This window comes from Chiloscyllium plagiosum, unplaced genomic scaffold (genome assembly GCF_037043375.1).
Source record: "Chiloscyllium plagiosum isolate Xiang-an unplaced genomic scaffold, Cpla_swu_hap1 HiC_scaffold_31, whole genome shotgun sequence".
Classification (NCBI taxonomy): domain Eukaryota; kingdom Metazoa; phylum Chordata; class Chondrichthyes; order Orectolobiformes; family Hemiscylliidae; genus Chiloscyllium; species Chiloscyllium plagiosum.
This window is the reverse complement of record NW_028270169.1, coordinates 20,774,235-20,795,755: the sequence shown is the minus strand read 5'-3', so window position 1 is coordinate 20,795,755 and position 21,521 is coordinate 20,774,235. Positions and strand designations below refer to the sequence as shown.

The 21,521-nt window shown below is 40.5% G+C and overlaps 1 protein-coding gene across 3 annotated transcripts in view; it reads right to left on the bottom strand.

The window, feature by feature from the left end:
- Positions 1-21,521, bottom strand: part of gosr1 (golgi SNAP receptor complex member 1) — a 98,221-nt gene that overhangs the window by 4,718 nt on the left and 71,982 nt on the right. For all 3 annotated transcript variants that reach the window (XM_043718400.2, XM_043718399.2, XM_043718401.2), the window contains exons 7-8: positions 18,233-18,262; positions 1,230-1,312 (exon numbers count right to left, since the gene is read on the bottom strand). In XM_043718400.2, coding sequence (XP_043574335.1) covers positions 1,230-1,312; positions 18,233-18,262 — 113 coding nt within the window. The remainder of the gene's footprint in view (positions 1-1,229; positions 1,313-18,232; positions 18,263-21,521) is intronic.

Below are 21,521 nucleotides of genomic sequence, written 5' to 3'. Positions count from 1 at the left end.
TATTTCCCTCCCCTCCCCTATCAGCATTCCGTAAAGACCACTCCCTCAGTGACTCCCTCGTCAGATCCACACCCCCCACCAACCCAGCCTCCACTCCCGGTACCTTCCCCTGCAACCGCAGGAGGTGCAAGACTTGCGCCCACACCTCCCCCCTCACCTCCCTCCAAGACCCCAAAGGAAACTTCCATATCCGCCACAGATTCACCTGCACCTCCACACACATCATCTATTGCATCCTCTGCACCCGATATGGCCTCCTCTATATTGGGGAGACAGGCCGCCTACTTGCGGAGCGTTTCAGAGAACACCTCTGGGACACCCGGACCAACCAACCCAACCACCCTGTGGCTCAACACTTCAACTACCCCTCCCACTCCACCAAGGCTATGCAGGTCTTTGGACTCCTCCATCGCCAGATCACAACAACACGACGGTTAGAGGAAGAGCGCCTCATCTTCCGCCTCGGAACCCTCCAACCACAAGGGATGAACTCGGATTTCACCAGTTTCCTCATTTCCCCTCCCCCCACCTTGTCTCAGTCAAATCCATCGAATTCAGCACTGCCTTCCTAATCTGCAATCTTCTTCCTGACCTCTCCGCCCCCACCCCAGTCTGACCTATCACCCTCACCTTGACCTCTTTCCACCTACCACATTTCCGACGCCCCTCCCCCAAGTCCCTCCTCCCTACCTTTTATCTTAGCCTGCTGGACAAACTTTCCTCATTCCTGAAGAAGGGCTTATGCCCAAAACGTCGATTCTCCTGTTCCCTGGATGCTGCCTGACCTGCTGCGCTTTTCCAGCAACACATTTTCAGCTCTGATCTCCAGCATCTGCAGACCTCACTTTCTCCTCATTGTATCTGGAGGTTGGTAGGTGGAAGGTGAGGACCAGAGGGGGTTCTGTCCTTGTTGCGATTGGAAGGGTGAGTTCAAAGGTGTAGCTGCAGGAAGTGGAGGTGTTGTGCTGAAGGGCATCATAGACCACGTGGGAGGGGAAATTGCAGTCCTTGAAGGAGGCGGCCATCTGGGATGCACTTTGGTGGAATTGGTCCTTCTGAGAGCAGATGCGGAGGAGGAATTGGGAGTAAGGGATAGCGTTTTTATAGGAGGTAGGATGGGAGGTGTAGTAGTCCAACCCACTAGCCCGTCCCATCATAGTTACCTTCTAATTTATTGTTACCTTGACACAAAGTGGAAGAAATTAAAACAAAATGTTTGAAAAGGATACTGGCCAAGGAGTTCACTTTGCTTTGTATAGACTTCAGCATTCCTCGTTGTGATGTCACATTTTCTTTTGTTGCCATAGCGATGCTAAAGAAAGAAAACACACCAGATCATTGCTAAGAATAGCTTGCTTAGCCTGCTGCAATATCTGAGCTGACCAGACAGAAAATCAAAATATACACTGTAGTCTGTTTCTTTGATAAATGCGACACACACTAGTGCACTAGGTATTCCCACAGCTGCTCTCTTTTCCAGTTTCTTCCAATTAATCTTCATCCTTCTTTCTCTTTACTTACCTGTCGGCTCCTGCACCAGCATACAAAACATGCAGACTCGGCACTTTTCTTTCTACATTCACAATCTAAATTTAACCTTGGTTACAATCCAATGGGACCAGCAATCTGATGAGGATAAAACTAGAAAATTCTCGACACCAGCTAGTCTGTATGTCCACAATTAGTTACAAAGCAATTTGACAACTCATAACAGTGATGCACTTATGGCTTTATGTCTAAAAATATGTCCAACTGCTCTCTACATCAGTTCTTTACTATCACAATTCCACCTATGTACCCGTGACTCTATGTTAGGACTTCAACTATTTGAAGTCATTTACAACTTACCAAAATGAGAAAGAAAGCTATGTATTTAAATTTTACTGAAATACAAATGTGGGCATCATTATAAGCAATGTAGATGGAAGCATGAGGTTAAAAAATACTGGTAGATTAAGTGAATAGGAAAAACTGGGCAAACAGATTTTATGGCAACTAAATGAGAAGTCATTCATTTTGAACATAAATAAAGATTAAATAATGTATTTCATCAATTATAATGAACTGGAAACGTGGTGATCCAAAGAGACTTGGTGGTCTAAATATATAATTGTCACAAACAGGTAGAGAAAATAATTAAAAAGGATAATGGAATGCTGATCTTTTCACCTAGAGGGCTAGAATACGTGTAGAAGTGTAAATCAAACAATATAAAGTCCTGATTAAACCCGGAGTAATGTGGAGCTATTACGTGTACCACGCTTTCAGAATGTATTAGCCTTGGAGGTAGCGCCTGTCGGCTTGCCAGAATGACATCTGGTCTCCAAGGGCAAATTACAAAGAGGCAAAGAGGTTATACATCAACTACACTTTTGCTTCTGGAACTTTGAAGGTTAGAAGTGATTTGATCAAGGGGGGCAAAGGGACAGAAACTATTTACGCTGGTTGGAGAATTGAGGACTAGGAAACTATCTAAAATTGGAACCATTTATTTCAGGAGTAAACTGAGGAAACACTTCAGTGCACAAAGGATGCTAGATGTTTGAACCTCTACACTGCAAATGGCAATTGATTGATCGACTATAAGTTTTAAACCAAGACCAATAGATTTTTGTTATTCCAAGTTATTAAAGGAAATGGGGTAAATAAGAACAAAGATTTAGATTGCAAATCGCCCATGATCTTCTGAATGGTGGAAAGGTTTGAGGAGAAAGCTTGCCTGCGCCTGTTCCAAAACACTAAGAAATGTTAAAAACCTTTCGCAATTTGCTGGTTGGGGTGGGAGTTTGTGTAGAATGCATTTCCTTCTCCTATTAATAAGTCTCTACAGTCAGTCATTCCACTATAGACATACACTAAACAAAGATAAGGTCCCACATAAGGGCAGGAATTGATAGGACTGTAAGATACACACCTGATGACTGATTATACAGCTGCATAACAGAAACCCAGGAGGAGTTTGTCTGTTTACCACTTATTAAGTCCAGATTTGTGGCAAGGTTTCCCAATTTGTTACAGCTCCAGACACATAGCTCAAACTATGACGATCCCATGAGGTTAGGGGCAGGGGGAGGAGGAATAAAGAAGTGCATATATGGAACAAGTTGCAAGAGAAAGTGGTGGAGGCGGGTACAAATACAACATTTAAAAGGCACCTGGGTGTGTATATAGGAAGTGACAATATTTCAGTTGAATAAGGGGAACTATGGAGCTATGAGGGAGGAGCTGGCCAAAGTTCAATGGTGCAATCCCCTAGCAGGGATGGCAGTGGCAACAATGGCAGGTATTTCTGGGTATAATGCAGAAGATGCAGGATCAATTCATTCCAAAAAGGAATGAAGATCCTAAGGGGAGGCAGGGGTGACCGTGGCTGACGAGGGAAGTTAAGGACCATATAAAGACAAAAGGAAAAAAGTATAACATAGCGAAGATGAGTGGGAAATCGGAGGACTGGAAAGCTTTTAAAGAACAACAGGGGATAACTAAAAAGGAAATACGCAAAGAAAAAAATAAGGTACGAAGGTAAACTGGCCAAAAATATAAAGGAGGATAGTAAAGGCTTTTTTAGGTATGTGAAAAGAAAAAAAATGGTTAAGACTAAAATTTGGCCCTTGAAGACAGAAACGGGTGAATTTATTACGGGGATCAAAGAAATGGCAGAAGAGTTGAATTGGTACTTTAGATCTGTCTTCACTGTGAAAGACACGAGCAATCTCCCAGATGTAATAGTGGCTGAAGGACCTGAACTGAAGGGAATTTATATTAGGCAGGAAATGGTGTTGGAGAGACTGTTATGTCTGAAGGCTGATAAGTCCCTGGGGCCTGATGGTCTACATCCCAGGGTACTGAAGGAGGTGGCTCTAGAAATTGTGGATGCGTTGGGGATTATTTTCAAATGTTCTATAGATTCAGGATCAGTTCCTGCGGATTGGAGGGTGGCTAATGTTGTCCCACTTTTTAAGAAAGGAGGGAGAGAGAATTATAGACCAGTTAGTCTGACCTCAGTGGTGGGAAAAATGCTGGAATCAATTATAAAGGACGAAATTACAACGCATCTGGATATCAGTAACAGGATAAGTCAGAGTCCATGGATTTATGGTTGACTAATCTTCTGGAATATTTTGAGGATGTAACTCTGAAGATGGACAAGGGAGATCCAGTGGATGTAGTGTACCTGGACTTTCAGAAAGCTTTTGATAAAGTCCTACATAGGAGGTTAGTGAGCAAAATTAGGGCACATGGTATTAGGGGCAAAATACTGACATGGATTGAAAATTGGTTAGCTGACAGGAAACAAAGAGTTGTGATAAATGGCTCCCTTTTGGAATGGCAGGCAGTGACTAGTGGTGTGCTGCAGGGATCAGTGCTGGGACCGCAGCTTTTTACAATGTACATTAATGATATAGATGAAGGTATTAAAAGTAATATTAGCAAATTTGCTGATGACACAAAGCTGGGTGGCAGGGTGAAACGTGAGAATGATGTTAGGAGAATACAGGGTGACCTGGACAGGCTAGGTGAGTGGACGGATGCATGGCAGATGCAGCTTAACGTGGATAAATGTGTGGTTATCCACTTTGGTGGCAAGAACAGGAAGGCAGATTACTACCTAAATGGAGTCAAGTTAGGTAAAGGGGCAGTACAACGAGATCTAGGTGTTCTTGCACATCAGTCAATGAAAGCAAGCATGTAGGTACAGCAGACAGTGAAGAAAGCTAATAGTATGCTGGCCTTCATAACAAGAGGAATTGAGTATAGAAGCAAAGAGGTTCTTCTGCAGCTGTACAGGGCCGTGGTGAGACTGCATCTGGAATATTGTGCGCAATTTTAGTCTTCAAATTTGAGGAAAGACATTCTGGCTATTGAGGGAGTGCAGCGTAGGTTCACAAGGTCAATTCCCAGAATGGCGGGACTATCTTATGCTGAAAGAGCGACTGGGCTTGTATACGCTTGAGTTTAGAAGGCTAAGAGGGGATCTGATTGAGATGTATAAGATTATTCAAGGATTGGACACTCTGGAGGCAGGAAGCATGTTTCTGCTGATGGGTGAGTCCCGAACCAGAGGACACAGTTTAAAAATAAGGGGTAGGCCACTTAGAACAGAGTTGAGGAGAAAGTTCTTCACCCAGAGACTGGTGGGTGTTTGAAATGCTCTGCCCCAGAAGGCTGTGGAGGTCAAGTCTCTGGATACTTTCAAGAAAGAGTTGGATAGAGCTCTTAAGGATAGTGGAATCAAGGGTTATGGGGATAAGGCGGGAACAGGATACTGATTGAGGATGATCAGCCATGATGGTGCTGGCTCGAAGGGCAGAATGGCCTATTCCTGCACCTATTGTCTATCGATAATGGGCCAAATGCTGGCAAATGAGACGAGGTCAGATTGGAATGTCTGGTCAGCACAGATGAGCTGGACCAAAGGGTCTGTGCCTGAGCTGTATGACTATAAGTCTCCTTCTTTATTTACCCACTTGTTTGGTTAGTTGCAACAAGGTTATTTTAAAAAGGAATTCCTTTCATTGTGGATACCTTTGTGAGAGCAAATGAACTTATGTTGCAAAAGGAGCCAATTTAGCCAAGCTTTCATGAATTAACAAAATGTGAGATTTGAATTTCTAGATTCAAGAAAAAATACCACAGCAACACACACATTACAAATTAAGAGACTTCAAAATAAAGTTAAAAATGGCTATACAAATCAGAGAGCAGAGTAGTGGGTGAGTGGGTGTGAGAGAGAGAGACACAGACACAGAGAGAGAGAGAGAGACAGACAGACAGAGAGAGAGACAGACAGACAGAGAGAGAGACAGACAGACAGAGAGAGAGACAGACAGACAGACAGAGAGAGAGAGATAAGAAAGAAAGAGAGAGAGATTCTTCCTTTTGTTACCTGTGGTGCAGGGACTGGCTGTTTTCAAAACAAGGCTTCCACAGCAGCCTAATAATAATACACAGACTAATGCTGAAGTTCTCTTTTAACCCCTTTTTATATATTCCTAGAAGGGGAAACCACAAAAATGTCGGCAGAAACTCTCTGCTCAAAAGTGCTATAAAGTACCTTGCTATATTTAATTATGTAAATTATAAAATATTGGTTATAGCACATTTTATTAAGTGACCAAATGATCTTTACACTTCCATATTAGGACAAGCCAAAAATATTTTTTGGAGCTGCTTTTGGGACAAAGGAGTTTGCTTTGGCACCTAAACATTATGCCCCTGAAAGTTGCTATAAATGAATTAAGTGCTCAAATGTTTTCCAAAACAACGAAAAAAAATTAGATTCGGCAAGACAGAATCGAAAGTAAAAGTGAAATAAAAAACCCAGGAGACAGAATAATGCAAAGGAGCACATTGAGTACATGCCAAAAATGTGATTAAGATGGGGTTATTACTATAGGAAGGCATTGATGTGTATTATTGTGATAGTTGTATAAGCCTCAGCTTCATGCAAGCTGAAAGGTTAGAGATACCTGCTCAGGAATTGTAAACAATGTCACAGACATTACTTCTCTAATTACATTTAACTATGTTTCTCAGCTAACTGCTCAGTTGACACAAAAGTTACATAAAAAACAGGATGTTTGGCACAATCACTGCTTTTTGGCGTTTATGTTCTATATGAGCAAATAGTTACAGATGTACTTTGCTACCCAGTTCCCACGTATCTTCAATATCTTTGCCTACTTATCCAATCTAAACTTGATTGAAAACAATTACATACAATCACTAACCCTGGAAGTGGATCCACAAACTCTCAACTGTTTTAAATCCCTTCCATTCGAGTTCACATCCATCACTCCTCATTCCTAGAATGAATTTGTTTCTATTTACACATTATTTTGTTTTTATAATATCTCAGGAAACAATCATTTTAAGCAATAATCTTCCGATGGAAATATCTGTTGATTTTATTCAGTCTTTAATAAAGCAAATCCATTTGAATTTACGCAAGTCATTTTAGAAACGGAAACATTAAAGTAGCCCAGTATGGATTGAATGCCTAAAGACTTTAGAAATGAACTGTCAATGTCACATGCACTTAACTTTCCAACTACTTGTCTGATGCTGTCTATGGCATGTACAAGATCATTCAAGTCCATCTTCCTGATATAGCTGATAATTCCATTATATGCTCTCCAGGAACACCAGGGGCTTCATTTTGTTACTTGAAATTTAACAAGCACTCTTGTTGATAAAAATCTTACACTAAAATATGCAATTTGCTCAGGAACTTTTATTAGTTTATAAGACTACAAAAGGACATTTTGTCGTCTTTCCTTTACAAAACAATGATTTATGCTATAAATGATGTCATGAATTCCCTGGTAAATGTTTGCCAGCTGCCAAAAATCTAAAGTCAGCCTGTCCCAAGTTTCCCTGTAGAAATTTCTATTATATATTGGTTGTAGAGCTTGCCATAAAATACAACTTAGTCCATAGCATTTGAAAATCATTACTATATTGAAAATAGCTTAATGTGCTTGGACTTGAAATATCAGAACTTCTCCACAGATTTACCACTGAGTGTCTCAAACTGCACTTCCAAGTATTTCTGAAGCCGTGGCTCAGCATGCTGGTGCTGTGGAAACTGTTTACACACAATGTGCAGCAATTTCTGATGTAAAGAAAAAAAGCTTGTATGGTACAAAGAGTTAATCAGAGTGGGAGGTGGTATGGAACATAATCACTGCCAAAGACAAACTCAGCCAAGTTGGCCATTTCTGTACTTCAGAGTTTATCTAGTTCTCTGCATTTAAAAAAAAATGCATGCACAGGAAAGGAGAATGGATTTGGGAATCGATAATGTTCTTAGACCTTGAAGAGACAGATTTAAGGTGGGACAGAAATCCGCATGGTCAGAGGGTCAAGAGTTAACATTAAAGAGAAGGGCTGCAGGGGAAAATGAATGCTGATAAGACGAATTGTGTATCTTTACACTACTTTGGCACATTAAGTATTTGGTTCAAATTGTTGAACATCTTTTTCAAATAATAGGCTTTTAAAAATAATTTGTATCCATATTTTAAAACTAAGAACTTATAGTGTTGAGCAGTAAATCATCCAGTTACTGAACAAGCAATTATTGGTTGCCTGACAAATAGCTACCTTGCAATTTTAAATCTTGTTTAAAGACTCAGTGAAGCCATTCATTTCTTTTAGCTAAAAGACATACTTCGATACTGTATAGTCCTGACAATGCATTTTCCTCATTTTATACATAAACAGTCATTCAGACATCATGCTCTTCAGTTATCCAGCTGGTTGCCCAAAGTAAAAGCCAACTTTTGCTATCTTTACAAACTATATCTTTACTACCAAGTGCAGCAGTCAAGCAAGCGTCCTTACATTCAACACATGGGAAAACTGCTCAAAGAATGACATCCAAAAATGGAAAAATTCTGCAAAATTGATTTTTGAAATTCAAACTCAAAAATAATCAAGGACTCTCAGTTGGAACTGAATGGCAACGCTTTAGAGCAGCCAAACCATTTCGGCCCAAGCACATGCTTGTTTAAAGAGAAACTACTCGGGCATCTAGAGAATCAGAAACAGAATTTTCTGGAAAAGCTCAGCAGATCTAGCAGCATCTGTGGAGTGAAATCAGATTTAACTTTTCAGGTCGAGTGCCCCTTTCTCAGAACAGTTCTTTTGAGTTTTTTTTTCCTAGAGAATCAGAATGGTTACAGCACCAAGAGGAGGTCATTCCATCCAGTGAGTTTGCACCAGTTCTCTGCAGGAATACACCATTCCATTTCCTAGCCTTTTCTTCACTGTAGCCCTTCTTCCCTCCTCAGTTGCTTATCCATCTCCCTTTCGAAAGTCATGATGAAATCTGCTTCTATCACACTCTCAGACTCTGCATTCTAGGTCCTAACCACTTTGTGTAAACGTTTCTCTCAAGCTTTCTTGGGAACTTTTGTCAGTTACTCGACAACGATGTGCCCTCTGGTCTTGACCGTTCCACCATTGGGAATAATTTCTCTCTATCTGTTCTCCCCAGGTCCCACATGAGTTGGATTATTTTATACAATCAGGCCTCAACTCTCTCTGCTCGAAGAATTATGCTCACTTTTCCAAGTAACGGACGTCCTTCACCCTGGAACCATGCTGTAAACCTTTTCTGCAATCTTCGTAAAACCTTCACAATTTTATATAATAAACAGTAGAAGAACATATGGCCTAGTGAGCTGGCTTCAGCGTTCAACTTGATGATTAGTCTTCTGCTTCAATGCTCAGGTGTTGACAGAAGGATGGAAAGGAAATAGGATGGGTCAGGTTGGGGGTGGGGGGGTGCAAGAAGAGACGTTTGGCAAGGGGCAAGCAAGGTGACAAGGAGGAGGCAAGGGTTGGCAGGGGAGGTAGGGAAGAGATGGAAATCGACAGGGAAGACAGCTGTAATGGGTAGCAAGGCAGGGGTAGGCTGGGAAGTGGGCGGGAGGCCATGGTGGAGGTCCAGAATACAGGAGAGAGGAGGCTGCAAATGTGGTTTTGGAAAGGGTGGGGCAGGGGATGAAAACATTGTGACGGGGAAACAAAGAGAGAGAGAGAGGGAGGGACGCTGCAAGCAAAGGGATAGAGGAATGTTGCAAGGGGGAGGCTGCAAAGTTGAATGGGAAAAGAGGGTGGCTGAAAAGGAGACAGCATACATCGAAATCTATCAACAATGGAATGGTCAGCTAACAAAGAATCAGGAAAACCTGAAATCACAAAAGCAGTGAATTCCTCGCAAGCAAATATGCATTGTTGAGTTTAAGGCTACATATGTTTAGGAGCTACTACATGGGGAAAACGTAACAGATGCTATTATAATAAACACATTCTCAATTGTTCAATTTAAATTTAAGGTTGAGATTTGAGAGGTAACAAAACAGGCACTAACTGTTTAGTTCATCCTTCCTGCTTTATGTCTATAATATAGAAATACATTAACTATGGCCTCATTAATTTGTGGAATGGATGTTTAGAACAAAGTAGTACAGTACAGGAACAGACCATCGGCCTTTCAGGATCATCATGCCCTAACTAAATTTAAAAACAACAAATTTTCTGTCCTTATTTGGTCTGTATCCCACTATTCCCTCCCTATTCATATAACCATCCAGATGCCTCTTAAATGTCACCAATGTGCCTGCTTCCACCACCTCTTCTGGCAGCATGCTCCAGGCTCCTACTACTCTCTGCATGAAAACTTTCCCCCACATATCTAAGGGTGAAGTCTTTTTGTGTATATGAGGGCATTAGTTATTGTAAAAAAAGCAAGTTATGGCTATTGTATTGAGCCAATTTAAATACTGGTGTTCAAGAAATAAATGTTTTTCGTGTACATTATGGCTTTGAGTTTAATGTAGGAATGACATTTTTGAGAGTATTGATGAATTATTCTAGTTCTGCTTCTGTGCAAGCCCAAATATCTATGTCAATAATAACACAATGTTATTACTATTAATGATTTAGTGAGAATTAAAATTAAAACGAAAACCTCAAAAATGCCCTCGAAGATAAAGTTAAAAAAATTGTACCCAAGTAATAGAAGAGAATGTTGGAAAAACATTATTTCTTTAAAAAAAGCAAGTAATTCTAACAGAGCAGTATGTTTCTTAACACTTGAATGCAAGATCTGCATTTATTGGAGATGCTTCAAATTTCATAAATTGTCAAGTTAATTAATTCAGTTTCTTGATTAATCAGATGATAAACATCTCCCTAGTTTAACAACAGAAAACTTTCAGGAAAATATAGTTTCCAAAAGTGATCACAATCACTTCATCAACAGCTGTGATCACTTACTGCCCAAGTCAGTAACAAAGCAGTAATACAAAAACAGCATTATCAAAGATGAGGTCTGGTGTTTTTAGCAATAACATGTCCAAAGACATAATCTTGCACTTCCAAGATACAATGCCATTAGTTCAGAATCAATTTGCTAATAGTTTATTAACATGCACTCTTTTCGAGATATCTAGATATCTAGAATGAGAGTGTCAAAAGAACCTGACAATAAAACTACTGTACTTGCTTGTCTGAATAAGTTAGGTTGCTGTTTCTGACTGGCACCTTTTTCTCTCTATGACATTAAGATCGATGCTCTGAATTGTTAATGCTCCAGTACCTTTTCTACCCTGCATGGTTTTCTCTTCACAGACAAGCAGCAAAGCTTTTCTCACAAGCCTGCAAATATTTCTGTAGTTGGAGCAGTACAACTAAATACACTGTGATAAGTTTTTGTAGGCAAGCAACTTTTGTTCCACACAAGCTGCCTCTCAACCTCCTTAATCTAATCTTAAGTACACATGAGCCAACAAGATCTTACAATGATAAGTAAACCAGTAATGAAGAAACATTACTATTTGGAACAGATGCAGGAAAGGACCTGCAATAAAAACTCAGCAAAAAGGGTGAATTGTGGAAAAAAATAGAACAGCAATGTCGTCTCAGAAATCAGAGTCCAGGTCAATTTTAATACCACAGGATCAAAATAAGATTCAGAGCAATTTTACCACTCAAAAACGTTGTAGGTCGGTGTAATATTTGTACATCTGAGGGCATAGTTATCTAGACTCAAGGTTAAGCATATGAAAAGCGCTCCTTCAACTTCCATTTATTGATGATTATGTCTGCAGTAAGTGTGTATGGTTGAGAATCCTATCAGATCACATGGATCGGTTGGAATTATTAGGAGCTAGGGGGTGGGATACATGGCAATTATAGGAAGGGAGAAAAACTGCAGATACACAGTCAGGTAGATGGTTACCACCAGGATAGGTAGGTGCGGGAGGCAGGTAGTGCAGAAATTGTCCGTGTTTGTCCCCATCTCAAACAAGTATGCTGTTTTGGAAAATGTGGGGAGGTGATGGACTCTCAGGAGAATGTAGCATGAACAGCCAATTCTCTAGTATGAGGCTGGCTCTAATGTAACGAGGAGTAAGACAGGTTACAAGCAGTTGATTGTGATAGGGAACTCTCTAGTTAGAGACACAGACAGGCATTTCTGCAGCAGACAGTGAGAAATCAGAATATTGTCAAAGGGAAGTGGGACCAGCAGGAGATCATTGTACACATTGGGAGAAAAAGGATGAGATTCTGAAGGGAGAATATAGAAAGTTAGGCAGGAATTTAAAAAAGAAGTCCTCAAGAGTAGTAATATCTGGATTATTCCCGGTGTTACAAGCTAGTGAGGGTAGGAATAGGATAGAGCAGATGAATGTGCGGCTAAGGAGCTGGTGCAGGGGAGATCACATTTTTTGATCACTGGAATCAGAAGGATGGATTGCACCAGAATTGGAAGGGGACTAATATACTGGCAGGGAGATTATTAGAACTGAGAAAATTTAAACTATTAAAGGTGAGGGTGTGGGACCCAGGGAGATAGTGAGAAAAGAGATCAATCTGCGAAAGTGAGTACTGCAGATGCTGGGGATTAGAGTCAAGAGTGTGGTGCTGGAAAAGCACAGCAGGACAGGCAGCATCCAAGGAGCAGGAAAATTGATGTTTTGGGCAAAAGCCCTTCATCATCAATCCGAGACTGGTACAGTTCGGAAAAGGAGCAAGTCAAACAGTCAGAGCAGCAGGAACAAAGCAGAGGACGAGGTAGGACTGATGAATTAAACTGCACTTATTTCAATGCAAGAGGCCAAACAGGGAAGGCAGATTAACTCAGGACATGGTAAGGAACATGGCACTGGGATATCATAGCAATTTACAGAGATGTGGCTCAGGGATGGACAGGGCTGGCAGCTTAATGTTTCAGGATACAAATTCTATAAGGAAGGATAGAAAGGGGGTGCAAGAGAAGAGGGGGAGTGGTGTTTTTGATAAGGGATAATGTTACTTAGGAGGATATCCCGAGGAATACATCCAGAAAAGTTATTTGGGTGGAACTGAGAAATAAGAAAGGGTCGATCACATTATTGGGAGTGTACTTGAGCCCCTCCCATAGTCAGTGGGAAATTGAGAAACAAGTTTGTAAAGAGATCACAGTTATCTGTAACAATAATTGTGTGGTTATGCTAGGGGATTTTAACTTTCCAAACATAGACTGGGACTGCCATAGTGTTAAGGGTTGAGATGGAAATGAATCTGTTCAGTGTGTACTAGAAAACTTTCTGATTCAGTATGTGGATGCACCTATTAGAGAAGGTGCAAAACTTGACCTACTCTTGGGAAATACATCAGGGCAAGTGACTGAGGTGCAAGTGGAGGAGCATTTTGGGGCCAGCAACCATAATTCTATTAGATTTAAAATAGTGATGGAAAAGGATAGACAGGATCTAAAAGTTAAAGTTCTAAATTGATGGAAGGCCAGAACTTTCAAAAGTTGATTGGGGGCAGATGTTTATAGGTAAAGGGACGGCTGGAAAATGGGAAGCCTTCAGAAATGAGATAACCAGGGTCCAGAGACAGTATGTTCCTGTTAGGGTAAAGGGCTAGGTGTAGGGAATGCAGGATGAATAGAGAAATTGATGGTTTGGCTAAGAGAAAGAAGGAAGCATATGTCAGGTATAGACAGCAGAGATTGAGTGAATCCTTACAAGAGAGTAAAGGCTGTAGGAGTATACTTAGGAGGGAAATCAGGAGGGCAAAAAGGCCACAAGATAGTTTTGGCAAACAGAGTTAAGAAGAACCCAAAGAGATTTTATAAATATTTTAAGGACAAAAGGGTAACTAGGGAGAGAATAGGACCACTCAAAGATCAGCAAGGCAACCTATACGTGGAACCAGACAAGATGGGGAAGATACTAAACGAGCATTTTACATCACTGTTTATGATGGAGAAGGACATGGAAGTTACGGAATGTGGGGAAATAGATGGTGACATCTTGAAAAAATGTCCATATTACAGAGGTGATAGTGCTGGATGTCTTAAAATGCATAAAGGTGGATAAATCCCCAAGACCTTATCAGGTGTACCCTAGAACTCTATGGAAAGCTAGGGAAGTGATTGCTAGGCCTCTTGCTGAGATATTTGGATCACTGATAGTCACAGGTGAGGTGCAGGAAGACTGGAGGTTGGCTAATGTGATGTCACTATTTAAGAAAGATGGTCAGGACAAGCCAGGGAACTATAGACCAGTAAGCCTGACAAGGGTGGTGGACAAGCTGTTGGATGGAATCCTGAGGGACAGGATTTACATGTATTTGGAAAGGCAAGGACTGATTAGGGATAGTCAACATGGCTTTGTGCTTGGAAAAATCATGTCTCACTAACTTAATTGCTTTTTTTGAAAAAGTAATAAAGAAAACTGATGAGGGTAGAGTGGTGGACATGACCTATATGGACTTAAGGTGTTCGACAAGGTTCCTCGTGGTTAGCAAGGTTAGGTCACATGGAATACAGGGAGAACTAGCCATTTGGATACAAAACTGGCTCAAAGGTAGAAGACAGCGGGTGGTGGTGGAGGGTTTCTTTTCAGACTGGAGGCCTGTGACCATTGGGTGTGTCACAAGGATTGCTGCTGTGTCTACTGCTTTTCATCATTTATATAAATGATTTGGATGTGAGCATAAGAAGTATAGTTAGTATGTCTGCAGATGACACCAAAATTGGAAGTGTAATGGACAGCAAAGGTTACCTCAGAGTACAACGGGATCTTGATCAGAAGGGCCAATGGGCCGAAGAATGGCAGACGGAGTTTAATTTAGATAATTGCAAGGTGCTGCATTTTGGAAAAGACAAACCAGGGCAGCACTTATACACTTCATGGTAAGGTCCTAGGGTGTGTTGCTGAACAGAGACCTTGGAGTGCGGGTTCCCAGTTCCTTGAAATTGGAGTCTCAGGTAGATAGCATAGTGAAGGTGGCTTTTAGTATGCTTTTCTTTATTAGTCAGAGCATTGAGTACTGGAGTTGGGAGGTCATGTTGCAGCTGTGCAAGACATTGATTAGGTCATTTTGGAATATTGTTTGCAATTTTGGTCCCCCTCCTATTGGAAGGATGTTGTGAAACTTGAAAGAATTCAAAAATGATTTACAAGGATGTTGCCAGGATTGGAGGGTTTGAGCTACAGGGAGAGGCTGAATAGGCTGGGCTGTTTTCTCTGGAGCGTCGGAGGCTGAGGCGTGACCTTATTGAGGTTTATAAAATCATGAGGGGCATAGAAAGGATAAATAGAAGAAGTCTTTTCCCTGGGGTGGGGGATTCCAGAATTAAAAGGCATCGGTTTAGGGTGAGGGGGGGAAAGATTTAAAAGGAACCTAAGGGGCAACGTTTTCACACAAAGGTGACGCATGGAATAAGCTGACTGAAAAGTGGTGGAGGCTGGTCCAATTATGACATTTAAAATGGTACCTGGATAGGGTGTAGAGGGATACAGACCAAGTGCTGGCAAATGGGACGAGATTAATTTAGGAATCTGGTTGGCATGGACGAGTTGGAGCGAAGGGTCTGATTCTGTACTGTGCATCTCTATGACTCTGAGAAAAGGTTGTCGGAGGCTGAGGGGTGACCTTGTAGTGGTTTATAAAATCATGAGGGGCAATGGATAGGGTGAGTAGCCAAGGTCTGTTTCCTGAGATGCAGAGCGCAAAACTAGAAGGAATAAGTTTAAGGTGAGAGGGGAAAAGCCCGAGGGGCACCTTTTTCACGCCAAGAGTGTTGCTTGTAATAGAATGAGCTGCCAGAGGAAGTAGTGGAGGCTAGTACATTTAAAAGGCATCTGGATAGTTATATGAATGGGGCAACAATGTGGCTCAGTGGTTAGCACTGCTGCCACACAGTGTGATTATCTGTGTGGAGTTTACACATTCTCTCCTTGTCTGCACGGGTTTCCTCCAGGTGCTCTGGTTGCTGTCCACAGTCCAGAGGTGTGCAGGCTAGGTGGATTGGCCTTGCTAAATTGCTCGTGTCCAGGGATGTGGATGTTAGTTTGATTAGCCAAGGGAAATGCAGGGTTACAGGATCTTTGTGGACTTGAAAGGCCGAATGGTCCGTGTCCACACTGCAGGGATTCTATGATTAATAGGAAGGTTATGAGGGATATGGGCCAAATGCTGGCAAATGGGAAAGGTCAGACTGGGATATCTGGTCAGTGCAGAAGAGTTGGACCAAAGGTTCTCTTTCCGTGCTGTATGATTCTATTTAAGTCAGCAGTTGAATGGAGTCAGTCTGTGCATCTAAGCTACATAGCAGCACTGACAGAATGCCCTGGTGGTGGTGATGGACAAGCCCTTTTGCATTAAAAAAAGGTGTTTTTAGAAATTTCATTACAACAACGATTGACTTTGCTTCTAACTATTTAATTGGAATTACTGCAGAACAGGAAGACTGCATATGGGATTTTTCGTGCTGAATGCCTACTATATATGGCATACGAAGAGACAGCTAAGAGACTGGCAAACAACAAGTTGTAAATTAAAATTACTGTGTGCACTACTGTGAAGACACTTGGGCAGTTGAGAACGAAGTCGATTTTTAAATAGGTTTACAACAGACTTTCTTAGTAACAGCAATGTATGATAACGACAGCTCGGATTTAGAGACATTTCATCACAAATTTAGAAAAACTGCTTAAAAGGAGAAAACTTTTTGAAAGTCAGATAATACTTATGGTCTAAAAAAAATTATATGATGATATTTATTGGTCACTACCTCAGGGAACTACACCCATACATGGTTACAGCAGGGCTACAAGGCAACTTGAACACGATTTTCTCAGATAATAAATTTATAACAATGTTCATTTTTATGAACCACAGCTAATGTATATTCCAAATTGGAAGATACTAAAAATTCAGATGATACTCCTGATTGAGGGCAATTTCACAAAACAGACATGGATTACAAATACATAAGCAATATATTTGATTACCAACAGTTTTAAAATATCTGCATTTCACTTTGGATAATTTTGTTGTTCTTCATCCCAATCTGCAGATATATGTAAATCTAAAACTGCAACACTTCTAAGTTAAGAATTAAACCGCTACAAGAAAAGTTACTGAACAACATCAATTCTAGAATAACCAGGGGAGACTTTTAGAAAGGCAATTAAGATGTATCTCACAGTGACCTGACATTTGCTTTTAACAGAAAGAAATCATGCCTAAGCATACCTGCGATGCTCATTGCTAATCTTGTAAACATGGATCTGGCAAATGAAGTAAGAGGTGGTGATCTGCTTTCCACACGTGATGTATGCAGTATTGCAAATAAACGCAACTGCAGTCACGCAGTGTCCTTCTGCATACCAGCCCCGCCCAGTCCAGGTGGAAACTAGCTATTTATTTTTGTCGAAGTCTTTCTTCAAGTTATGTAAACTACTCTTGATCACAACTACAGACATATAAACCAAATTGACACCGCACTTAAAGATATTTCCCAATCAGCCTGCTCAGAGATGTTAAATACCTTTGGATTAGGTGGGACTTGAACCAGGCTTCTTGGTTCAGAGATTAGACACTAGTACTACACCACAGCAGTCAACACAGCATTTAAAACATCACATCTCAAGCAGATATGCTGCATCTATTTCAAAAAGGACTATGAAACATGCTGCCTCAGAATGTGGTGGAAGTAGCTTCATTATATGTTTGCAGAGGCAGATAAATCCTTGCTAGGCAAGGGAACCACAGCCCTTTTTCTCTCCCAAGGGGTGTGTTGATGGAAGTGTGGAATTCAAAACAGAGCCAGATCACCAGTGATCTTTCTGAATGGGGTGGAGCAGGCTCGAGGGTTGCAATGACCGACTTCTGCTCCCAATTCATACGTATGGAAGGCCAGGTGCAGATCAAACATGTCCCTAATATTTAACAAAAGCTGTTGGAAATGCAAATACTGGGTTTCTTGCACAATGGCACTGTGCATTATTCCAAAAAAATCAATAGCCTGTTCAAAATGCAATATGGATTATTTCAATTGGCTGAAAAATCCTGCATATATAACTAACTATTGAACAGACAGGCTTTTAAAAAGAATCTGGATTAACATTGTTACTTATAAAGTGTCTACTGTAGCACTTTATCCTATGTTTAGATACGGGTTACTAAATTGCAATCTTGTTTTACTTTCAACGGTACAAACGAAGATTATTTGTGCTAAATCCATTTGAACAAATAGGGAAAGAAATGGCATCACTCATCCTCTTGTGTAAGGGGATGGTTGGTAATAATGTGAATTGGTCTGATGAGTACAGGACAAAAAGCTTTGACAAAATGTCGTTTTTTCTGTAAACTTTCACATAATAAATACTTTGTACATTGAGAAATTGAGTTATTTAATTTGGTCATGCTGGCTTACCTTATTGTATCTTCTATCAGCCGATCTGAGCTGCAAAAGGAAGGAAGAAAATCAATTGTGAGAAAATATCTTGCTACATAAATTTACATTTCTCCATTAGCTTTTCCATCCTAAATCCAAAATGTTGCTGGACAAACTAATGAGAAATAATGTTCACTTATATCATTACCAACATGATGCGTTCACAATTTCAACTTCAGTCCAAAAGAACATAAACAGAGTATGGCAAGAAATTAATTGCAGAGAAGCGCTCCATACTCCATTTTTGCATAACTCTTGTTTCCTGGTTTTAGTGTCTCAGTGAGGATGACCTGGTATCTAATTTCTACACTTGAGACAAAAGAACGAAACCACTTTCTAAAGCATAGATATATTTTCCCTTTCCAATCCAACCCTCCGCAAAAAGAAATACCTGTATTAGGTGCACTGTTGGAGGGACAAAAGTAGAGTGTTTTCTAACACTACTATATTAAGGTTCTTTGCTGAAGGTAATCAAAACACCTGGCTCAGTGGTTAGCACTGCTGCCTCACAGCACCAGGGTCCCAGGTTAGATTCCATCCACGGGAACTGTCTGCGTGAGTTTGCATGTTCTCCCAGTGTCTACGTGGGTTTCCTCCAGGTGCTCTGGTTTCCTCCCACAGTCCAAAGTTGTGCAGGTCAAGTGAATTGGCCATGCTAAATTGTTCATAGCGTTAGATGCATTAGTCAGAGGGAAATGGATCTGGGTTGGTTACTCTTCGGAGAGTCTGTGTGGACTTGTTGGGCTGAAGGGCCTGATTCCACCCTGTAGGGAATCCAATCTAACAAAAGGGCTTGCAGGCAATTCAGAGATCATCACCCTGAATGGGCAACTATTTCTTATTATTCTAGCAGATGCATCTTTTTCTTATGTGGAGTAAAATTGATATCTCAGCATTTCTGAAATGTCTTAAGACACACTTCTGAAATTTTTAAAGTACTTGTCGAGAACACCTTATTTAAATTTTAATGTTTCTAATTACATTGGAATATTTTCTTAATTGGAAAGCATTTTGCTTAGCTTTTTAAGCTTACAAGAAGGCTGTGCAAATCTGCAAACCATTGTTTGTTAACCGCACCACAAAGTACACACAAAATTAAACAGCATAGCTAATAGAGATTCTCAATCATACTGTAACTTGATGTTGCCACTACTGATGTACGAGTTTAATGTGCATGTAAAATAAATTATGCATCTTTCGATCAACTCCAAGACACAAAAATAAAAGAAAAAGTTAAAGGTAAAATAGTTGGAGGACATCAGCAATCAATCACAGACTATACGTTTGCAATATTTCCAAGCTTGCAAACTACACAAAACTTGTGGGAATGTGGATTGTGACAATGATGCAAAGTAGCTTCAAGAGGATTTGGATAGACCAGGACTGTGCAAGAACAAGGCAAATGGAATATGATGCATGTACGTGAGAAACTATCCACTTTAGCAGGAGGAACATAGGAGAGAGATTGGAAATGCTAACCTCTAGAAGTACCTGGATGCCCTTATTAAGAAGTTACTAAAAAGTGCAGGTGCAGCAAACAAACAGGAAAGCAAATGATGTATTAGCTTTTATCATAAGAGTATCTACATACAGGAGTAATGAAGTCTTCTTTCAAATATATGATTGCGTGTATATATTTTCCATGGAGCCAACCAACTGTTGGAACAGGGTAGAATCAGGGGACACTGTATATCAGAATAAGGAGCACAGCATTTAAAATGGAGATAAGGAGGAACTGCTTCATTCTGAAAACTGTGAATCTTTAGAATTATCTGTGTCAGAAGACTATGAAAGCTCAGACTGAGAATATTTAAGACTGACGTTGACCAATGACATTAAGAGATATGGGATAGTGTGGAAAACGAGCACTGAGGTAGACAAATCGGGCACGATACAGGATTGTGGAGCCAACTCAAGGGTTTACATGGCCATTCCTATTGACAATACAGCGATAATGGAAACACACCTTTAAATTAAAAGTAGGAAATTCAGAAAACATAGAGATGCTTGATCAGTATCTGCAAAAAGACTTCATAAGTAACATTCAGGACATACAGAACTGAAAACTTAAAAGATAAACAAATGACCACGTGAGAGGAGGAAATCAGGTTTGGAAAACAGAAGACAGGAAAAAAAGAAAAGCAATTGCGATCTATAATATGCAACTGGCTACATAATGAAAAGCACAGTAAAATACAGAAGACTAGAAATGCAAATAGGAAATGCTACAAATAACTGTGGATGGCAGAAAGAGAAAAACATGGGCCAATACGTCTGTGCCATAAGCTACATTCTGAAGGAACAGGTGTAACCATCTCCTGTCTCAGGTGATGACAGACTCCCCACCCCCTACAAAATCAGTACCACTGCAGGAAACTAATTAGCAGAAGTTACTGAAGCTCAAAAGTAGACAGCTTTGAATTGCCAAGAAAAGAAAACTTTCCTGAAAGCTTCCATTGAAATTGGTTGGAGCCATGCAGTATGCCAAAAATAGAAAAGCTCAAAGGAAACAGGAAAAACATTAAGTAGTTAGCTGTGTGCCACTCAAGAATAGATTGAATAGCTTACAAAAGGGCTGTGCTTGCTCCTCAAAGTCAAGATTAATCTGTGAGCAATGTATACAATACATTAACAAGAATGCAGGATGCACATGCCAACCAGTCTCATAGGACAATGCTTATTGCCCTGAAATGGTGTGTGAAAAGACTATTACAAGCATTGCATTACATCTGAAGGCTGATGTTTTAAAAGTTCAATGGAAAGGTCAGCTGGTGGGGAAAAAGGTTATTTAGGTGAGGAGAAAATGAATAGGGCTATCCAAAGAGAACGATCACTCTAGAATTGAGAGAGGAGGAGAAATAAATCGAGAGGTGAGTAAACCCTTTGTTGAGATTAAGGAGTGTAAATGGTGAAAGCTGATCTACCAAATGCAAATTGTTGCGAAATGAGGGTAGGTTACATTTCACTTTTCTAACTGGCATGACTCCTCCCAGATGCATTATTCCTGTTGACCGTGATCTGATCAAAACAGCCAGTTTTAAAAATGACAAATTAATTTATAATAATTTGGTTCCAGCACAAAATTCTGAGAAACCAATAATGTACCGATGCAAAATTAAGTAAGTCAGTGTTCTTTGTAATTCAAAACACTGGGTGGAACTGAGAAAGCTATTTTGGATGTATGTGGATTCAGGGGAGAGCGAGTAGAATAAATGTAGTGTGACATTTACTCCGAGCCAATTTGGAGAGAATTGGGTAATTCCCTTGA